The sequence below is a fragment of the Mixophyes fleayi genome, chromosome 1 (assembly GCF_038048845.1).
Source record: "Mixophyes fleayi isolate aMixFle1 chromosome 1, aMixFle1.hap1, whole genome shotgun sequence".
NCBI lineage: Eukaryota > Metazoa > Chordata > Amphibia > Anura > Limnodynastidae > Mixophyes > Mixophyes fleayi.
The window spans coordinates 90,637,596-90,661,950 of record NC_134402.1 but is presented as its reverse complement, the minus strand read 5'-3'; the positions used below and the strand labels follow the sequence as shown (position 1 = coordinate 90,661,950).

Below are 24,355 nucleotides of genomic sequence, written 5' to 3'. Positions count from 1 at the left end.
TGTCAGGGTTTGGGAAAATAGATATTTGCATATATATGAGTGTTATTAGAAACTATTTTACATAAGGAAAGTTATATTTAAGGTGTATTGGTCCTTGGAGGATCAACTCCTTAATTTCAAATGTGTAAGTGTTGTCGTTTGTAAATGGTCTATTTCTTTCCACAAAGGAATGATGTTTTTGATCAAAAATTTGTGATGTGATTTAATGGCTAAATTGTAACTGTGATAAACAAAATGTGGGAAAATATTTTTACAGGCTTAAACACAGGGTCCAGGAGCATTTACACAATACTGGAAGATTAATTACTAGTATATCCCATCATTCCGTTTTGGAACGCAATTAGAATATTGATACTTTGTTCTCACTTATGGGCATAGAATGTGTTTTTTCCAGGGTAAATTAAAAATAATTATTTTGGATTAAACTTAAAATTGCCCCCCCCCCCAATTGAACTAGATACAGATAATCAGAATTGCATTATCTTAAAAGTATTTTTTTTTCTTCTATTTTTATCTCTCTTGGGTTCAAATTAGCTTCATCATAAGTATTATAACATATTTTGTTATTTAATGTAGAAAGGTGACTACATATGTCACTATTACACAACATGTATTAGAGTATTTTACAACTGTAGATGTTCTACCACTGATGAAGCATGAGGGTGCTTTAGTTGCTGTTGAAACTTGGGTTGTAGAAGGAACAATTTTAATGGAAGTTATTTTTCATCTTCTACCTGCATTTGGATGTTGGTGCATTGGGAATTGAATATGGTCATATGTGCACTCTCCTGTATAAGTTCTGAATGATTGACAGGTATTCTTGGTGAAGATTACTGTGAACTACAGACATCTACAGCAACATTATACTAATATTATGTGATGCCTATCTGAGACAGTAGGTTTTTGAATGTTATACTTAAATGTACTTTTCTTCTGAATATGAATTTTCTTTCTGAATATATGCCTAAAAGAGAGGCATCAATAAAAGGTATGGAATCATTAATTATTATACCAGAATATAAAAACCTTTTTTATGTGACAGAGTTCCTGGATTTAAATGGTAGGTTTTGGGCTGACATCCCCTTTAGCTGACTAAGCCTGAACAAGATAGGATGATTATGAATGATTATAGTATGTAAGTCAACATTTTAATAATAGGAATACTAAGGAGCTTGCTGAGGTGGAAGGGGGGATGAGTAGTGGAAGCTAAAAATGGATAGATGTAAAGCATGTTGGAAGGCGCTAAATTTAGAAGAATGCTGTGCTAGTTCTATAAAATATTAAGCAAGAGCAATTAAATTATGTACAGGCAGGAGTGGAAATAACAGGGGGTACAAGCACAATTATGGCTGAAGTAGGAAATGAAAAAAAAATGATTTAATTTACACTGCTGCTTTTGTGGATATATTGACTTAGCAGCAATGATCAGTACACAGATGTTTCCGTATAAAATGCCACTGCTTTTAGAACATTACAACTTTTGTTATGGATTATGAAAATATGCAAACATATGTCACTGGTTTACCACTTTCACATTGAATGTAAGGATTCTGAAATATTCATAGCCTTAATCGAGTTTATTTTTTTCTTGAATCCTTTTATAGTTAAATTCAAGGTTGGAAACTTTCCACATATTTATGTGTAAATTGTTGTTCCAGTTGTAATGAAAGTTTTATACAATGGAAATACATTACTAACACAACCACATCATTTCCCATTATGTTTATCTACGTTTCAGAATCCAAAAATGTATATCTGCAAAGTTGCTTTTATGTACTTACTGGGCTTTATAATATAATATATAGTTATCATTAGCACAGGCATTATAGCAATTTATTTGCTCAAACATAACAAGCAAAAAAACCCAGAATTTCTAGTAAACAAAATAAAAATATATTATTAAAGGTAAGGTTTATATACAAAAAGTGCTCATATGTGAGGTTTTATATGTGGAGTGGGGCATAGACAATGAAAAGAAATGTTTGTTTGGTTGCTATGGTTTAAGTGCAGATTTATGGCTTTGAACAAGATCCTTCGTTGAATGGTAAGTACTTGTCAACTAACTCATGTCTTAAAATACGGCACAGTGGCCCCTTTGCTCCGACCTGACGTTTTAAAATGGACCAAAAGAATATCGAGTCAGCACTTTTCATAGAAGAGTGACACTGCCTGCCCTGGCTATGACTTACAGCTAGAGGATCTAGACAAGATGGCAGGAATGCTATATGCTGCTTTTAATTATTATTATTATTATTATCTTTGACTTATAAGGCGCCACAAAAGGTCCGCAGCGCCGTACATTACATATACAGAAAACAGAACCAAGACACAACATGATACAAAAATATATACAAACACAGGTGACAGGGTAAAGCAAAAAGGGAGAACCTTCAAATGAATCAGGGTCTCCCAACTTAAAAATAAGGATAATAAACATTTTTTAAAAGGGAAACAGTTAAATAAATCCTAATATAAGTAAAACAAATAAAAAATATATAGCTTGTATTCACTACACTAGCACTTCTACACCTTTGAAATACACCACACATATTGCATATTGTTATACTCAAAAGACCTGTATAATTACACATAATTGCCAACACTCCTGGAATGTCCAGGAGACTCCCAAATTCCAGGTAGGTCTCCCAGGAAAGTAGGGCAACCTCCCTCATCTGCCCACTTCCTAGAGAAGTGGGCAGCATTAGAGCCACCATGACGCGATTCTTATGGAATCGTGTCATTTTGGCCCTGACCCCTGATGTAAAATGATATGTCTGCATCAGTACATCGTGGGGACGAGGGCAAAATTATGCAATTCGTCAAGCCCCACCCACTCTGCCCATAATCCCCCGTTTCCCCACCTCCCCTCCTGGACAGCAGCATCTAAAAGTTGGTAAGTATGTGATTGCATTGTTAGAAAAGTTGTGTTTTACCTAACAATGTTTATTTTCCCAAAAAAGAACGCCCTATCTTTCCTGGGAAATACAATTTAAAATATACTTTGGTAATCTAAAATATATTAAAAAAAAATAATGGAAACAACAGACAATTGTGAAAACTGGCTTGAACATGAAGGGGAAAACCCTCAGATCATAAATAGGATTATGTAAAAGGGAACATCTACTAAATATCATGCATGTGGGGTTGTATGATCATTTTCCTGTATTTATCATTTTCTTGGCATTTATGCTTTTTGTCATATTGATATAAAATGTATAATTTCTTACCTCTTTTATTATTTTTGTTTACAGTTCTCGATTTGCTGGAAGAACATGGACAGTGTCCTTCACACTTCACTGTTATTTGTTTCCCCAAAATGCAGGTTTGATATTCTAATTTACACTGAAATATAAAAACAAAATCATATGATCTACATGTTACTGGTGATCTTATCTATGTCATTTACAGATACTTACAATTTGCCTTGACATGAAAATCAGGTTATAAAGTACCCTTTTTTTTAGCATTATATCAAGATTTTCTTAAGTTAAGTATGCACTTATATTTATACATATATATATATATATATATATATATATATATATATATATATATATATATATATATACTTATATCTAACTATCTATCTATCTATCTATCTATCTATCTATCTATCTATATCATACTTGTTCAATTTTCCCCTCCAGAAGATCCCAGAGGGGAGGTGTTTGTAGTCGCCTCGCCTCGAATCCAGTCATTTTAGCCCATTTCACCACAATGAGGCAGGGCTAAAACTATGTGATTCACTGTAAATCACGTCATCAAGGCCCCGCTCCTGTAGGATGTAGGAGAATGGTCTGCTCTCCCAGGAGTCCGGGACACCTACACAAATTTGGGAGCGTCTGGGACATTCCAGAAGAGTGAGCATGTATGATATAGAGTTAAATTATTATTATTATTATTTATTTATAAGGCGCCACAAGGTTTCCGCAGCGCCGAACACAGTACAAACAATGGACAGTACAAGGAATAACAGTACAGAACAATAAACAATTAGTACCAAAACTTCAGAGGCTCCAGGCAAAGCAAATATAATGGAGTAGGAGCAGAAGAGAAGGTAGAGAGACAGTAGGGAGAAGGGCCCTGCTCATAAGAGCTTACATCCTAAAGGGAGGGGAAACAGACGGCCGGCACTAAGGGAGTAAGAGGGGGGAGCAAGCGCACACCTCTACAGAGAAGGAACCAGGGGATGGGAGCGAGCGGTGGAAGGCTGGTAGGCTTTAAGGAAGAGATGGGTTTTGAGTGCCCATTTGAAGGAGCACAGGTTAGGGGACAAACGGATGGAGCGTGGGAGGTGAGGGTAAGAAGTTTCAAAAAGGATACGGAAGGGGTAGGGGAGCCAGTGAAGGGCAAGGCAGAGAGGTGAGGCAGAAGAGGAGCGGCGGGAAAGGAAGATGAGCCTCGCAGCTGCATTGAGTATAGAACGAAGAGGGGGGAGGCCAGTGAGGAGAAGGTTGCAGTAGTCCAGCTGGGAGATGATAAGCGCGTGGACAATGGTATTGGTTGCTTCATCTGAAAGGAAGAGCCGGAAATATATATTTAGGTGACTCTCCATCAGAAAAAGCCTATAATGAAGTGGTTTCTCTTTCTCTTCTTTGCCTTTGTTTCAATTCAGAGATAAGCCTTGACTGACATACCTTGTACAATCCAAATCCTTACTAACCTGCCAGGCATATGCCTTCCTCACATCAAGAGAACTGTGCGTGAATGAAAGTAATGTGCATCAGAGACCTTTAGGCTAAAGTGAAGGACACCTATGTCTGTTATCTCGTATCTGAAGAATTACAGTATCTTGAGTAATCCACTTGTCTTTGTACTGTTTACCTGTCACAGGGACCTCAGCTTTCTGAACAAATATTTGGCTAAATAGTAAAGGAAACTGTAATGTATTTGTCAAAAACTATTACTCCTATAGATAATGATATCAAAAGTCACCTTGAGTTTCATGTCCTGTACAAAAGCACTACAGCATTGTGATTTTATATGCAACACTTCTTTGATTTCCAATATCTTATTTTTTCATGGTAAGAATTGTATTATCATATATATCCAGGTTTATGGTGGGGAGACTACATAGAAACAACCACTGTCTCACAGCATTGGTTCCTTAGACTCTCTTCTGACCTGGGCACTATCTGTGTAGAGTTTGTATGTTATCACTGTGTTTGTGTTGGTTTCCTTCAGGTCATCCGGTCTCCTCCCACAGTTGGTTGAAAATTCATGTAAAGGTGCATAATTTATAAAATGCTCACAATTCAAACTAAACAAGACTGTAATCTAACCAATGTATATAGTACAGCCTACAATATTGCTTGCAAAATAATTACAAATACCTATAACATCATGGCACATACTGACCATGGATTTCGGGATTAACAGTACAGCACCTGCTTCTGGTTCAGATACATATATGGAGAAAATGTCTATCAAATATTTTTCTTCTCCATTCTGAAATAGTTATCAACAGTTCATGGATCTCATTTACTAAGTTTCAGAGATAATAGGGAAAATATTGCACTACTGTGTTTTCTTGTCTGTTTTTTTTTACAAGCCTATCAAAACTTTTAAAGTAATATAGATAATAATGTATTTCAAATGGAAACATTCATCAATTACACTTACTCATCACACAATACTGAACTGTTTAAATTTAAAGGAATTGAACCTATCCCTCTTGAAATACTAAGGAGTCACTTAAAAATGCTGGCAATGTGGTGCATTTTTAATCTAAATTTTATAATGCCCCTAATGAAATGATATATGTATCAGCATTTTAACCTATATCAAATGACCAATCACAATAACCAAGTAATCCAAAATATATTTGAAGGATTAAATTATATATATTCTACTATATGTACAGCTGAATTGCTGTTGTTACCTGCTTTTTTTGTTACTAGCCTTGAGATTTTCAATATAGTAAAAATGTCGTTGTTTCCAAATTGCATGCCAACTCTGTCTATTGTAATGTGTGCATCTATATATATATATGTGAATATAGATAAAGTTATGTGTGTGTTAAATAGTGAAGTGAGCACTTGTGAGAGCCAATCATGGAAGACTTGTATATGTAACGCTTGAAAGATAGTGGCAATGTGCAATTTATGTTCATAAATGTAGAAATGGGCAGCATGGTGGCACAGTAATAATCATTGCTCAGAGCATTGGGTCTTGGGCCCTCTTCTGGTCTGGGCACTTTCTGTGTTGAGTCTGTATGTTCTTCTCGTGACTGTGTGGCTTCCCTTTAGGTGCTCCTAAGTCCTCAAAAAACATACTGGTAGGTTATTTAGCATTTCAGGAAATAAACCATAGTGTGTTTAGTTAGTGGTCTTCTGTTTGTATAGTATTTTAATAATTTGGATTGCAAACTCTAGTGAGGTAGAAACAGATATGAATAATTGATCTCTATAAAGATCTGTGTAATATGTTGGTGCTACATAAATAAAGGATGATAATAATAATAATAGCATATACAGAATAGGACCTTCCAATCACACAATAGTGACAGAACTAACTACAACTTCCTGGAGTTTGACCACACAAAACCAAATGAGGTTTCTAGCATTAGACAGAGTCTAGGAACCAAAAGACAGATGTATCAGTCGGTTCATTTTAAGGTCATGGATATTTTCAATACATATTTAACATAGATTATTAGCTTTATATATTTGTGTGAGTCAGATGGCCAATTTACTCATCATCATCATTTATATAGTGCCACTAATTCTGCAGTGCTGTACAGAGAGCTCATTCACATCAGTCCCTGCCCCATTGGAGCTTACAGTCTAAATTTCCTAACATACACACAGACAGATAGAGAGAGAAACTAGGGTCAATTTTGATAGCAGTTTATTAACCTACTAGTATGTTTTTGGAGTGTGGGAGGAAACCGGAGCACCAGGAGGAAACCCACACAAACACGGGGAGAGCATAGAAACTCCACACAGATAGTGCCATGGTCGGGAATCGAACTCATGACCCCAGTGCTGTAAGCAGAAGTGCTAACCATTAAGCCACCGTGCTGCCCAATTTACTAATTTAGTTTTTTCTGCTTTTTTACAAAATGTATTCTTGATCAATGAATGAACATGAAATAGTTTGTTTTCATAGAAGTGATATGCAATCTGCAATAACATATAATCACAAAGTAATGAAATTCCCCATAACGCAACAATAGCAGTCTTTTCTGTACAGAGTAAAGTAGGTAGCCTGCTGCTTGTTCTAACAAAGGAATATGCACATTTTACTAACTAATGAGGGTCTTAACTGTGTCATGTTAAATTTCCGTTCCTTATTTTATACATTTAGAATTTCATGATCCTTTCTCTTTTTCTTTAACCTTTCCCACAGTCTACCTCATATTACTCCTTGATGTCCCTCTTGTCTTAGTGATTCTGATTAGAAATAGCAAAGGTTACATTTAAAATTGGCTCATTTATGTGAAAATAAGACATCATACTTAATAAATCTGCTTAGCACGTGCCTATATCAGACTACATATTTTCACATTACAAGACTTAAAAGGTGACATTCACTGATTGCATTTCTGATTATTAATCAAGTAGAATTTCTGTAATTATAGAAAGTCTGATGTCGTTTTTAACATACAAGTGCCCTAAAATTCTTCACAAATGACAAGATATTTTAAGACTTCTGTATTTTTTCTTACATTTTATTTTGTTGCCTCATAAACATATTAGTGTAGGATCACAAGAATAAGACCAGATTTGAAATGTAGATATGTTCTCACACTACACAGCCATACAATTAGAGAGAAGAGCAGATCGTTCTACCCAGTATCACTTTACAATTTTACCATACATAACAGGTAACTAAATTGGATGAGATTCAGCCGTGTGGCCACAATTATGTACAGCTCCACTAGGGACTTTTGGTGCGGCCGAAAGATGAATTCCTCACTGATAATGTTCATCTTCCAGCTAAATTTCCCAACCTACCCAATAATAATTCAATCACTTGTGAAAGCATTATTTTGTACTCCAACACTTGAGATTGAAGCTGATTTTTTTAGGTTCTAGCAATCGATAAATCTATTGACACGCATATATTATGAAATATCTTGCAGTGATGAGACTAATTGAAATAGCTTCTGCTTTTATTTTGGATAAACTTACCAACATCATGTTTCAACATCATGGGGCTCATTTAGAGTTGGACGCATTTGCATCTAAAACATTCATGTAAAATGTGTGCAGTATAAATTATGCATTTACATGTTTATTCTGTGTTCATATCTTAAGAAACGTGCAACTCAGTATAGTGCGTTTAATGCGACTACACTTAGAAACGCTTAAAGAGCATCAAGATAGGCTTTCAAAGTAACTTGATGTGGCTGCATATTGGAGACACCAGCAATCATAATGAAATTGATGATGATGACTGTCATTTTAAAGTAAAATAAAAATTAAAATGCATGCTCTCCCATTCCAAAGTAAACTAAGCACCAGCATTCATAGCCTGTGTTAATTACTGTTAATTGTGGGGGATAAACAATGTGGGGTCCCTCCACAAAAGCCGTAAACAGCACCAGGCTGTGAACGGCTAGTTTTGCCACACTATAACAGGGAAACCTACAGCGTAGAGTCACACTGATCTGTCCTAGGTGGATCGCAAAGAAACAAATGTTTGCACCTGAAGAAGTTAACGTTTTTCTTGTTAAAAAAAGAAGTACGAAATGAAACTACAAGCAGGTTAGATTCATAGCCTGCAGATGTATTTTGTCCCTTACTAAAATCAAGGTCTTAAGGTTTGCATATATGATATATTGGCTCAGTGCCAGGTAAGATACACAACAGCCCTTTGTTACTTATTAGACTCATGGTCTAATGAGGAGCATAGATAAGGCACCTGTTTATTAGTGATATTTCTAGAAATACGCTGAAATATCATTATACCCACATCTAATATATTTTTTCTCTAGTCTATTTAGCCTTGAGATATGTACTTTTCTATTGGTTGGCATAATGCCTTATATTTTACATACTTGATACACTTGCACGATTGTGATATGTCTACGCAATCTGAACTTCAAAAACTGATGTCTTTGTCTTAGTAAAGCAGAGTTCAGAGTTCTTAGAACACCAGAGCTGTTGTGTGTGTGTTCTTATTCTCTCCCGTCATATTAATCTGATAAACTTCACTGGTCACTTGACAATTCATCGTTATCAGCACCCCTCACTGGGAGAAAATAAACAATGCTGAAAGCACTGGAGCTCCTCCCAACATTACAAGCACCAGCATGCCCTGACATCATGGGCCCTTTGGGGCCTGTAGTGTTATAAATAAAAATACTGTAAAAATGCTATCACAAATACAAATACTACCCCAATCCATTGTCCACCACTGCATTATTGTCAATGTGACCTATGTTACTCTGTTTGGAGCTGCATGTTGAAACCTTACAAGCACATTGGAATATGCCTCAAAGAAAGGGAGTAGGAGCATTAAGTTTACATTAGATGATGCCCCCTGCCGTTCCCTGTCTTCCTTAGTGTCTCTCTCTCTGTTTCTTTCCCTGTCTCATTAATCTATCACATTTCTTTTCTATTTCTTCTCACCCTTCCTGTGTGACTGGCAGATCAACTTATGAACGTCACCACACCGTTTCCTGGGCCATATAAATACAGCTGTATTTGTATGGTGTGGTGATGTATGTGCACTCAGGCTCTTTCATTTAACTGAGGAAATAAGATTTTGGATTTTGCAATTATTTATTTAACTGAAAACACCAGGGGGTAAATGTATGAACATGCGGGTTCTTCAACACCCGCGTGTTCAGCGTGTTCGGCGATTAAATTTCAAGCGGCGCTGCATTGTAAAGGGAAAATTCCCTTTACAATGCAGCGCCGCTTGAAATTTAATCGCCGAACACGCTGAACACGCGGGTGTTGAAGAACCCGCATGTTCATACATTTACCCCCAGGAAAGCTCTAAGTAGGGGTTTTGTGACTTTTCAGTTAAAACTGAAAATCAGAATCCCTAATTATAATTAGGGTGAATAAAAGTGAGAGGGCCACAGTTAGAAACAATCAGTAGCCAGTTATTACAAAATATAAATGGATACGTCCTGGACTAATAAGGTACATTTTTGTGTTAAAAAATAAAAACACATATTTTTTAATCTATTCTTTCTATGACATTTAAACAAGTGTGATAGAATAAAAATAATGCTTACTGTAGCCTTTAACTCTGATCTATCACAGGCTCAGTGCATTACTTTCAACCAGACCTGAGCTTTATACACATATAACATTAATATTAATGATGTCTTCTGTTGACTTTTTATCTTTAACTTATTTGTTATGTAGTATTCTTTCCACCTAGAGTGCACCACTGGGGACTGACATAATACCAAAAGCAAATTGTTATTTGTAACTGGAAATTGGATTCAAGTATTAACAAGTCTGAAATGCGACATAAAAAAGTACAATTAACATATGATGATGACCTTTATTATTATTTAGTGTATTAAAGTGTATTACATTTAGATTCGTTAATTATCATATTTTATTACATTAATATTATAAATTAGTTTCCAGAAATCGTGTAGTGAGTAGGTCCAGACTCCATTAAAAATTTGCCAAATAATTGACACCTTCTGGAGAATCAGACCAATTACAGTACATTGAGTGTGAAGTTGCATAATAAGCACAAATCACCAATTATCACATATCTATAGCCTTATAAAGGAGCTTATAATTCTTCTAGCACTCATGTTTCCTGGATTGTTCTAGGCGAAAATATCTGTGATTGCTATTATATGTGATTGTGACTTGTGACATAAGCTTAATCTTCAGTGCTGAACATTGCACACTTGTTACATTTACATCCTAGTTAGTTAGCCCTATTATGATTCACAAGCTATTGTAGTCCAATAGATTTGTGTAAGTTTTTTCCCATTGTACACATCTTTACTTCTTCTTGTATTCAGTACTTTATTTATGTGTTGGTCATTACCCATACAGGTGTTCAACTTTCCAGGTAATACCTTGTTTTCTATCTCAATAGGTGTATTATTTACAATGTACTGACTGGCAGAAGTCCCCTCCTCATTAGCTATATAATGTGCAAATACCGAAGCAATACATTAACATTGTAACTTGTGTATTTTTTACCATTCATTGACTGGTGCAAAACACAGTGCATAATATATACAGTACATATTTTCTGAACTTGTCGCTATCACTAGTCAATCTGTTCAGCCTCCCTAACTAAAGCCTTTATTGTTTAATTATATTGTGAAGGAAAGTGCCATTTATGACAGGTTAATTGAAACCAATAATGCGATATCAGAGAGTGCTGCCATTTCTCCATCACCAACAACCTTTTCAATTAGTGCCAAGAAGGTTCCCAATTTCAAAACAATAAGCCATACATTATGTAAAAAACAGAAACTATTGCAAGCTGTGTGACATTGATAACATGATGTGTGTAATATGTTCATGAAGGGAAGGGGGCAAGGGCACAAAGTTTGGAATATCATCCCTGATCAAATATATGTAATGCATTATAGTCTCTTTTGGGAGAAATACACAAAACCAGATAGTCCATTCAAAACCAAAAAATAACATGTTCGTTTTATATCTAGAATTGACCTTGTTAATGGCGATAAGTGTTATTATGATGTATATGTTCATTGTTATATTGTAAGTTCTCAGTCATTATGATTTAATGTTTGTAATAATTCTACTATAACATTTCATCGTTCAACATATGGTTATCACCACCAACTATCACTGCTGGAAATAATATACAGAGGGTAAAAGTAAAACAGTACACACTCGTGAACAGTATGCCTAAAAATGACATCTTTATAAATGATGCCTTTCGGTTTTGTTGAATCTGCATAATTTTGGGAATTGATGGTTTGTGCAGAATCAAGATGGGAAGTACCTAGTCACTGTTTTAAAATGTTAGCTGTAACTCACTGTGTTGTGCTGTCTGTGGCACCACATATATTGTATATAGCTGAAACTGGAGATGGGATCCTGAGAAAGTTGGAGCAAATTGATATTTCCAAGCAGAGCAGAAAAAAAATTTCTAAGTGATTTGTGAATTTTGAGCAGAAATTCGAGGGGAATCGTAGCAAACATAATTTCTTGGTATTTATACAATCCTATCTCTGGGGTCAAAATTGTATTTTTTTAACCACGTCATGATAAGACCAAATTACCCTTTTTGTGATAGATTGATTCTAACGGGCATAACTTTCTTATCTCTAAGTCCACAAAACCGTATTTTATACTGCATTGCTTCCTTTAAAGCTGGTCTATAAAATATGAAAAAACAGACTTTTCCTGATGTTTTGTATAGTTTCTTATAATTACAAAAGCCCCAGACTGTAAACCTAAAATTTAATTTTATATATATATATATATATATATATATATATATATATACACACACACACACACACACACACACACACACACATATATATATATATATATAAAAATAAATAGAGAGAGAGGGACAATGGTCGAAGTGGAAATTTAGAGGTGGAGGTATGAAAAGTTCTGAGCTCTGGTACGAAAAATGAAATGGGAATGTAAGTGAATGAAATTTAGTAGTTGTCCAATGAGGCAGCAGAAAAGTGGCAGTATGGCATGCCACTGTATACACCCCCACATCTACCACGGTATATACTGTGTAATATATATATATATATATATATATATATATATATATATATATATATATAATGATTAAAATGGATGGGATCCAAGATCTAAGGTGTGTATTTTAGTTTAAAAAAAATCCTCCCTGGTTATTGTATACACAAACAATGTCAATTTTGGAGAATGGTAAGTTATGGCCAGGAATAGGTGGAATATTATGGGGCTGTCATAATAATCACCCCTAATAATAACAATGTATGCCACAATTTAGGTATGAAGGGAGGGTTGGATTCGTCAACATTTATTTTTATAAATGTATAAATGTTTCATATATATATATATATATATATATATATATATATATATATATATATTTTTTTTTTTTTCATAAATATCATTTCATTTTTAATTTTTTACACTTTGGGGAGACCCAATAGCGAATGAAGGCTCTCATGGATCTACTCTGCACACGAACACTATTAATTATAGTCCTATCTTTATTTGGACACGCCATACACTGCTAATGGGTCCTCCACCACAAATGAAATGTGTTATGACATTATCATGACTTCACTAGGGTACCTGAAATAACCCACCGCTGAGTGTGGATGTGCTTCACAAAAGTGTGTTCAATTTGAGCACTATATTCATGCGTTCAAAGTGACAGACCAATGGTCCTCTGAAGAGGCAGGAACTAAGGAGGGACACTGGTTTGTCATTGAGTGTACAGTTCCCATTCCTGGCAGTATACATGAAGTTAGAGACATATAGCCTCTAGCCTGATATAAATGTGCTTTGCTAGTCATAACCAAAAAAACTTGTTGCTAAAATTGAAACTAAAAAAAAAAGAGAAGTGGTGTGGTGTGAGAAGTGAGAAGAAAACTACTTTAGCCAACTGCGATAAATATTGAAGCATTGAATGTTTTCTAAGTAAGAATAACTGCACAGCTGTAGGATCACAGTGTATCAAAAGAGAGCCATATGGAATGTCCATCTCACAGCCATCATTGTGTTCACATGCTGCTGCACATTCAGCTAAAGCAGAATTAGATTTACAGCAATACCAGGAAATTTTTTTTATAAGTAAGGTTTTTGTTTTATTTGTTTTTTGTTCTTTAGTTTTTGAGATATTTATAAACACTAAACAAAAAAATATGTGTTAAACAATAATTATAGTGTCATTTTGGGAACTTGTAGCTTCTTATATTTTATAGAATGAGAAAATATCTTTAGTTTATTTTCATTTAATGACTGCTATCATAAAGAAAAATTGTGTGTGTGTGTTATTGAAAATGATTGATAATATCAAGTGGTGTTCATCACCACAATGAAACAAGTTTGGACAATTCTCAACTTCAGCTTTAGAGCTTTGCATTGTATATATATTTTATTGTTTATGTAAATATAAAATTGCATAACATTTAAAATTACACAATTGATTTGTTTTTTTTTCTTTATACTTTAAACAAGATAAAGACAAATGAAATACAGTGTATATTTGATATTAATGGAAGATGTTCATACAATTGTACAACTAGACTAAGAAAGTTAATTGAAGCTGTTCTATAGGAGCAATTTTTAAAGGTGTATATATGCTAGAATGAAGCTCTTACCTGAGATAAATATGAATGGCCATCCGATCCACAGACAGGATTTGTGTAAGCTATTGGACACTGCTTGCAGCTGGAAGAAAGAGGAACACCTCTCCAGTATTTATAAGTTAACCCAGCTTCCTTCATGCTGTAATAAAATTATATTTATTAGTTATGTGCAAGTAATAACAAATAAAATATTATTTTGTCTATAATTTTATTAACATATTTATTTTTCAACAATGTTAGTATATGCATTTTACACTTGTAATCAGTGACCAGCTGTACACCTGCTCACTTATGCAAATATCTAATTAGCAGTTGCTAATTAATGCATAAATGCATACAGACATGGTCAAGAGCTTCTGTTGTGGTACAGACAAACCACCAGAACTGGGAATAAGTATGATCAAATAAGTAGCGTTGACTATGGAATGATTTTTGTTGCAACACAGGGTGTTTTGGGTATCTCAGCAACTGAAGATCCCCTTTGGATTTTTGATACTGAATTAGGTCAGAGAAGATTGACCAGACTAGTTCAAGCTGAGAGGAAGGTTACAGTAACTGAAACTACCATGAGATACAATAATGGTATGCAGATGAGCATCTCTGAATGTACAGCCCGTCGAAGTGGATGAGCTGCAGCAGCAAAATACCACACCAGGTTCCATTCCTGTCACATAAGAACTGTGGCTAGAGTGGGCATAGGCTCGCCAAAACTGGACAGTTGAAAATTGGTAAAACTTTGCCTAATTTGACAAATCTCAATTTCTACTGTGACACGCAGATGGTAGAGTTGGAGTTTCCATGGATCCATCCTGCCTTGGCGGTGATGGTGTAATGGTTTGGGGAATGATTTCTTGGCACACATTAAGCCACTTAATAACAATTGAGCATTGTTTAAGTTCCACTTTCTACCTGAGTATTATTACCGGTCATGTGCATCTCTAACCCATCTTTTAATGGTTACTTCCAGTAGCATAATGCGCCATGTCATAAAGCACACTTCTTCTCAAGCAGGTTTCATGGACATGACTATGAGCTCAGTGTACTTCAATCGCCTTTACCATTACCAGATCTCAATCTAACAGAGCCCTTTGGAATGTTGTAGAATGTAAGATTAGTAGCATTATTGTGCAGCCAACAACTGTGTTTTGGTGTTATGTTAACATGGATCAGAATATCCAAGGAATAGTTGAAACCATGAATTATTCAGGCCGTTCTATGGGCAAACTTGAGTCCTACCCTAATATATATATATATATATATATATATATATATATATATATATACATACACACATATACATATATATATATATATATATATATATATACATACATACACACACACACACACATACACCTCACACATTGACTATTAAGCTACAATCCTTACTGATCTCTCCCCTACAATCTATTTTGCATGCAGTGGCTAGATTGATTTTCCTTGCACGTCATTCTTCCACTGCTGAGGAGCTCTGTCAGCCTCTGCATTGGTTGTCCAATATAAAATACTTCTACTAATATTCAAGATAATGAACAAAACTACACTAACATACATCTCCTCACTTGTCTCAAAATATTTCCCAACTCAAAACCTCTGTTCTGCACAAAGTCTGTGTCTCTCATCACTCTCATTACATCCTCCAATTCCAAGTTACAGGATTTTTTTGGGGACTGCACCCACTACGTGGAATGCCCTTTCTTGCACATTAAGACTGCCCTTCAGTCTTCAAACCTTCAAGTGTTTTCTGAAAACCCACCTCTGCAGGCTAGCTTATAAAATGCCTCAAAAACCCTCTTAATCTCCCTAGGGTACCTATTAACACCCTTTACACAGTTCACAAAAGACCACAACTCTCTGACCCTCTGACATACATTGCTGTGTGACTGGATCATATAGCTCACTTAGTGCTTTTTACCATTTCAATCTGGCTGGACCAATATGCAATATGTGGCACTTAACCTCATGTATCAAACTCTCATTGTCCTATAGATTGTGAGTTTGCAAACAAGGTCCTCTTACCTCTCTGACTCTGTCTACACACAAAAAAACAGTTTTTATTTCAGAACGCTTTTTTGGTGAAAGTAAAAGTACTATATATTAAATTTGAACATCACATCAAAATGGTAATTTCATCCTTAATTCATCTCATAGAAATGAATCATATAGAAGATACACCAAACACCCCAAAAGAAAATGTTATGAACCAAGATATAGAAATGTGGATGTAATGTATCCTCTATATTTTGCACACCAGCTCGTTGTTTACATTTGTGGCCAATGCACCTAGTAGCAGCTAATGACAATTAACAATTTAAGAACTGAACATTAAAACAAAGAAAATCTACATTGTTTAATTTAATTGCTTCATTTGAGGAAAAGGACATATTTATTCATAGCTTCATAAAAGTTATAGAATAGAACACATCCACTTCAAGGAGGTTAAAACTGAAAATATTTGCTAAAAGAGGATATATTCGTACACTGTCCTAAAATACACATATCATTTTTTCATTTTATTGATTACTATAGAGGGGTACAGAAATAAAAGAGAATAGACACGAGGAAGGCTTGCTATCCTGTTCTTACATTTTGTGACGATAAGAACTTACATTATATGGAGTTAGCAGAAATTTTAAACCCTATATAGGCACGATGGGCTCTTTTATTTTCTACAGTTAATCTTGTGATAACCGTGGACACTTCTCCTCACTGTTTTACCTGAAGCACATGAAAATAAGTTTGTTGGTCATCCTGATATTTCTAAAACCACTAAACTTCTCTGTCTGGTGTCCCTCTCTGAAGACAAATTTCAGGGACTTTATGAGGTGTGTGCCCAAAATAAGAATCCATAGAATCTTCCTCTAAGTCAACTATTACCTTTACCCATTTCCAAGGGGCTATAGTCACATGTCTCAATGGATTTTACAGCCAATCTGACCCCAGCAAATGGTTTCAAGACCATCTGGGTCATTGTGAATCAGTTAAGCCAAATGTCTCTCACTTTGTACAAATAATAAGGCTGAGTTCAGTTAAGAATTTGACCTTATTATTTGTGCAGGATGTCATCAAATTGCATAGTATTCCAGAAAGCATTGTGTCACATAGAGGGTCTCAATTTGTTTGTACTGGAGAACTTTCTGCTGTAATTTGGGCAATGATCTTCAGCCTACCATTTACAGACCAATGGTCATACCAAAAAGGTCAATTAGGTATTAGAGAAGTACCTGAGGTGCTATAATTTAGAATTACAAAATGACTTGGCAGAATTTGCATATAATAAATGTCAGACCTCTACAGGCACTTGTTCCTTTTATTGTGTGTATGGATTAACTCCCAAATCCTGGTATTTTTTGGATCTACAGTCATTCAAAATTCAAGAGCTTAGACAAGTCACTTTGTGTTTTAAGTTTATTTGGAAGAAGGATTAAGCCACTTTGAATAACATATTTACACCCTTCCTCCAACTAAAGGGTTAACTGGGGAATAGAGCTAAAATAGAGTCCGAAGATATCATATTTTCTGAAGGTTAGAGATCAAATGAAATACATCAGTCCAAAATGAGACTATCTTTGGGCAGAGCTAAAACAATTATAACAAGTCTAGCTTTGTCATAGACCAGGCATAAGCGAATAGAAAGAACTGTTCCTTCACCTCCGTAGAAATGGCTAACGCATCCTCCCAAAGTGTCAAACATTGAAGGTTCATTTAGTCTGCGGTCTTTTCAGAAAGCTTTACTGGAGATAGCTTAGACTTAGACAAAAGTGAGACAGTGAGAGGAGGTAAGATGGAAGCTGGTTAATGCACAATATAGATCTAAGACATTTCTTAGTTCTCTGGAGAGCTCCCTAGAAGGGAGGTGGAAGTTTAAATGAAGATCAGAGAATGAGACTAGTGTAGACTTAAAGTAAAGGTTGGTCAGAATGTAAAAATTCCAGTCATGGTGCACTCCTGCTGGTCAAGGATGATTGATTCAAGTACACCTATTGGGAGTCCTCATGGTGGGGATGGAGTATATAGATTTGTGATAAACAGCAGGATCCAAGACCTTTAACACATAGGTCACACTGGGGTAAGTCCCAGACAGGGCTGGTTGTAAGTCCATAGAGAGCCACAGGTAGTGTCTTAGGGGTTGCCGTCTCTATGGAGGACCCTTCCATGAGCATGCAGGCCCCGGGGTTGATGTTATCTGCAATTCAACTGTAATAATAACGCAGCAGGTTGAAGATTAATAAGTCAGGATGGCTCCCAGGAACACTGTAGGACGGACACAGATGCTCAGGGTCTGCCTCTCTCATAGGAATTATAAGAGAACTCCTTGCATGATCTTACAGAAGCTTTCACTTGTACAATTTAATGTTTTAAAATGTCATCATGATACCCTATTTTCTTTTTGAATCTATAAATAACATACCCTCTCAAATGTAATTAAATTTAATCAGACAAATTAAAGAGCTTGTTTTTACTGTACATTTTTACTATGGGTTTATTAGTAGCTACAATAAGTTTACTCACTACTTCAGTGTAGCTGTTTTTTGGTTAAAGACATGACATGTTCAGGTAACATGCATCTTGTGGTGCATCAGCAATAAACAGCGGCACATCTTGTGTTAACCTATACAAAGAGTCATCAAATGAAATCCTATTTGTTATGCAAATAATATGTGGTATGTATAATTGAGGCATGGTGGACACACATAAAAACAAATAAACTGGCAACTTTCATTTACAATACTGAATGTCTGTGAGCCAACATATTACTTGTACTGACATAGGGAACAATAGAGCAGTGGCCAAGTTCTCATGGAAAGCTGGAACAATACTTGTTTGTAATTACCAAACAATAATATTTAGACAAAAACACATTTTTTTTGTGCTGCTTGTGCGCGTGTCATCAATGTAATTAGATATGTTCAATCTTAAGTAAGACCTGAGATGTGTTTGTGATCCCTTTGTGCCCATTTTTCTATAATAATTTAATAATCCCACCATTCACTTTGTTAAAATCCGCAATCAAAAACAATAAATAAAAAGGCTGACCTTTTAAATTCATTAATTCCAACATTGTTCATACAGTAGGAACAAATAGCAGGAAATATGTTACTTTTGTATAATACCACTCTTATATTTAAGGACTCCTTCATAACAGAGTAACTATCACATGATTGACATGAGGCAAATGTGGTACTGATTTTTTTTAAAATAGGGAGCAACAACAGTTACAAAATAATAGATGTGTGAGCCATAATTAAAATATTTGAATGAATTCTAGGGGGACCTTTTCAAAATATATTGTAGAGAATACAAGAATCTCTATATTGTAGAGAATACAAGAATCAATGGTTGATGAAGGATGAGTCATACTAGACCAATGTGATCAAACTGGATCTTGGTAGTGCACTAAAAAGAGAAACAAAAACAAAGAAATCCCCCAGTATATCTGTGAACCAGTAAAAAAAACTGCTATTCTATTGTACAGGCCTGGCCAACCTGTGGCTCTCCAAGTGTTGTAAAACTATACACCCAGCATGCGTTGCTAGTAGATAGCCAATATCTTGCAGGGCATCATGGGACTTGTAGTTTCACAACATCTGGAGAGCCACAGGTTGGCCAGGCCTGTATTTGTACATTAAATGCAGGAGTCTCAGTTACACACATGTACAAATATATGATAAGCTATCCGTCGTGTCAAGACCCTCCTGCTTTTGAACTGAATGTTAAATGTGTATAGTGCTGGTGCACTGGACGCAATATATATACATTTTTCAAAAGTATTTGATAGTGTTCCACATAACAGGATGGTACATAAAATGAAAATACTAGGACCTGTGAGAAATACTTATATGGGGTTGTCTTACTTGTCAGTGTAGGCTTAGAAGTGCTGGCTACGTATCCTTAGCAAACTGCTTAAGGACATAGAATAGGAACCTTACAAACCACACAAAGTACATGTTACTCTTAACCCAAATTTATTAAAAACAATATCATATAGCACAATACATTAAATAATGAAAATTTGGATATTTCACGTTTGTGTATAATAAAGATTTGTTTTTAAAGAGCAACATGCACCTAGTATATTGGTTCATATGGCAGAAGATAAAAAGCAGGGCATCATTATGGAACATATTCAAGCTGAATTACAGTCGCCAGTGATGCACCACAGGCATCAAGTACAGGCCATAGTCTTTTTGTAATTAATTTTAGTTGCCTTGTAGATGGTCTGTAATGTAATGTGTCTCCACTGTCACTGCAAATGACACCAGGTAGTGTTATTAAAACATAGAAAGAAGGAGTCTAAGAAATTGGAAATTTGGGCAGGGGAATGACAGATCAAGTTTAACATAGACAAAAATAAGGTTATGTTCTAGGCTGTGGCAAGAACAATAGGGAAATATGAAAAAGTCTACACTGAATAGCAGCACTCTGTACAATACAGTTAATGCAAAGCCTACTAAAACTGTTGAATGCATTAGAAAGGTGATAGATGCATGTGATGCTCAAAATAATTTATAAGTCACCAGTCAGACCCCATCTCAGATATGGGTTTAACTGTCTACGAGAAGCACTTATGAGAATGATTATATATTTTTATTTTGCATTATTAATTTTAAAAAAGACTAGACGAACTGGGCTTGTTTATATTGAAAACAATGTGACTTAGATGTGACATAATTAGTATGTTTAAATATGTCCGAAGCCAATACAATGATTTGTATAATAACTGTGCAGATGACTGTCAATGACTGGCCAATTGACAAAGGAACTTCTACTGTGACTGAAAGAAAGATGTTTTCAGAATGGAGTAGGGTGGTTAAGGTTGCAATGTAATCAGACTATGGTATTCTCTACCAATGTAGATGGTGATGACCAGGCAAACTGGATTCAAAAGTTGATCGGATGCCATTTTTAAACTAAATGTTGACTCTAGCTAGAATTAAAGGATGGCATTATTCAGATAATTATTCCAGGGAATTTTCCTAACATTTCTTATGGGGTCAGGAAGGACTTTGTTTTCATACTGTGAACATAAATTGACATCTGCCTCTCTGAGGGCTGGTTCTGGCAAACAAAACAGCAAAGCTAGAAAGTATAATTAGTTGAAGTCCATCGACTTGTAATGTTTTCTTCAACCCTACTTACTATGAACTGTACAATATATTATATTAGAAAATAATTAATAACTTTCCTAATACATATTGTTTTTATCTGTTCTCTATGATATCTACAAGTCCAGTATCTTTGGTACAATCCATATAGTATGTCACAGTTGCAATTACAAGGAATCCCTTTAGATTATGCTGTGAATTGCTGATTGTGCTTTGCAAACATCTAATTTGTTTTACACCAGCATAGATGCATATTTTCCATTAACAATATTGTTATATCAGTCATAATTAAACACCATATGTCACAAAATAGTGCAGTTCTCATATGATGGACTTCTGTTCTTTTTCACAACAAAGGTAAATCATTAAACAGCATCGTACTCATTAGTTTCTATAGCAATTAGAATTCCCAGCACGTGTTATCATACAATAAAAAACACTGTGGTTATCATTTTCTCTGCACCCTCTGGGAAATTTCACAGGTAAGGCAAAACCAAAAGAAGAGCATTCATAGTAACATTGTGTTTTTATTGGAGCTTCATGTAATAATTAATTAAAAGTTTTCACTCGGGTCTCACCAGACTGCAAACACCTTTATGGTACTATATTACAGTCTTGGTATTAGGACATATAGTCGCAGATGAATAGAGCTAGTACTTCATCCAGATGTGAGAGATCCTCGTTTTCTTTAATTCATATCATGATAAAGAAAAAACACTTTTATAGTATCCACTACTCAATCAAACTAGGACCTTGTATACACAGTCATAGATTTTATGCACCTGATGCATGTTCTTAAAACCTATAAAAGGCTCTTTGATACTGATAGTCACAGAAATGATGTCAGTGAATGCACCTGTACACACACACTGTGGGAAAACTGGTAAATTACGGTTAACATAAGTTGAGCCTAATTTATGCTAAAAAAAAAAAGCTGCCAATAAAAATAGCGTATTTACACCCATATGCTGAGCCAAAGGAGTCTCAAGATATGTTCAGCTTTGCTCCTGTAGCAGATATGGCAGATTTACGTTGAGCTTACATCAAGCACCCATATATCACATATGCAAACATACAATCAGGTCATGAACACAATAAAAGTTTATTAGCATTTGTTTTAATAGCGAAAAACACATCCACTATTAGGCTTGATATAACACAGCAGATATAATACTCCTCCTCGTGTACCAGTGGGTGAAGTGGAAATTTAGAAGTGGCGGTATGAAAATTGTAATGGGAATGTAAGTGAATGGAATTTAATCGTTTTACAGTGAAGGCAATAGGAGAAGTGGCAGTATGGCATACCACGTATACCCCCCCATTTCAACCTCTATCGTTTAGGAAGTAGCAAAAATATTTTTTTTGTAAAATACGCTCTAGTTGGTCTGCCTCCATTGCCTTTGCGTAAACACATCTTCACTGTACACCGCCTATGTTAGACTGCCACTTTCCTTCTCACCTCTCCAGTTGTAAGGAGGCACATGTGTAGATATGCACATATACACACACACGTGTAAAATACGCGCATAGACACAAGGCTTGTTTTCTAGGCATGCACAATACAGTATTTAACATTGTGCCCTTTATGACATTCACTTTCCATTCATTTTAACGTTGTCCTCACCATTCAGAAGCACTGGCTCTCACTAAAACAATGTAGTTCTATGAGAATGCTAGTTAAGCACATAGCCAACTATGCTGCTGGGAAGTTTTGAGAACATGCTTCGGACAATTTGTTGCAAGACAATACAAGATACGCACCTTTATATACACTTTTAATTAGTATTGCTCTAGTGTTGTTTTTCCAATGCCTATTAGTAGGAGCTCTAAGGGGTTTTCTGTTTTGCAATGTGTGGCAACATTGTTTCCACAAAGTAAAATAAAAACACAAAAGAACAACAGTAGCTGTGTCTGCCTGTCAAGTTTTATTGTAATATATATTTGAGCATTCAACTGAGACAGGTGAGCTGAAATTTCCAATACTTGTACTATATTACTTATGACTGCAGGAAGAAATTGGCACAGAAAAGGTAGCTTGGAACAAAAAACAAAAAAACAAAGAATCATCACATAAAAAATATAGTGTTTGTATTAAGAAAAAAAAATATTCCAGATTTAATGTAACATTTACACTGCTGAGAATTCACAGTCAATGATTGACTGATATAATCAAGGGGGAAAAAAATGCAATTTGTTCTTGTGGAATTCCCTGCAGTTTAGTGCTTTCATTAGAGTACAACTCTTATGGCTTTCATATTGTTTTATACATGTAGACCACCTTGCATGTAAGTTAGACAAATCCTTTAAAACCCATTCAACTATAGATTGTTTAAAACATTCAATTCAAATTCAATTACTGCTCTCAGCAAGGGCTTTTTTAATGTGAAGCAGAAATTATACTTTATTTCTTGTATTTACATATTTACACAAGAGTCTAATACATACTTCCTATCACTTCCCATACATTTTGTTTCTGTAAATTCTACCCTATTTGTATATTACAAGTATGTCTTCAATTAAATTAGAAATGTAAATATGTTTATTTATTATATAATTCTCTCCAACATGTCTGTCTAGGTTATAATATTATCTAATGTTTTTTTTTATAATTAAACTAATAATTACTTATAGAGCATGCACTTAAACCAAGTAAGACAGTCTAATTAAAAACATAAACCTACAGATGTTTAAGAAAACCTTCTATTGTTAACTGCTTAATAGAAAATCCTTATGTCTCAGTGTTATTTTTTTTATATATTTTATATATATATATATATATATATATATATATATATATATATATACACACACATAGTATATATAAATATATATATATATATATATATATATATATATGTGTTTGGAGAGTGCAGAGTATCCCTGTTTTCTTGTCTATAAAATGTGGGCAACACCCTCTTGCACCCCAGTCTGTACATGGTGAGTGCAGAGGATCTATGTCTGTTTTTGTTTATTTACATATATATATATATATATATATATATATATATAT

General features: G+C 35.0%; 1 protein-coding gene across 2 annotated transcripts in view; it reads right to left on the bottom strand.

The window, feature by feature from the left end:
• SPOCK3 (SPARC (osteonectin), cwcv and kazal like domains proteoglycan 3) overlaps nucleotides 1-24,355 on the bottom strand; it is a 260,834-nt gene that overhangs the window by 43,631 nt on the left and 192,848 nt on the right. For both annotated transcript variants that reach the window (XM_075197912.1, XM_075197906.1), the window contains exons 5-6: nucleotides 14,252-14,378; nucleotides 3,228-3,342 (exon numbers count right to left, since the gene is read on the bottom strand). In XM_075197912.1, the coding sequence (XP_075054013.1) occupies nucleotides 3,228-3,342; nucleotides 14,252-14,378 (242 nt within the window). The remainder of the gene's footprint in view (nucleotides 1-3,227; nucleotides 3,343-14,251; nucleotides 14,379-24,355) is intronic.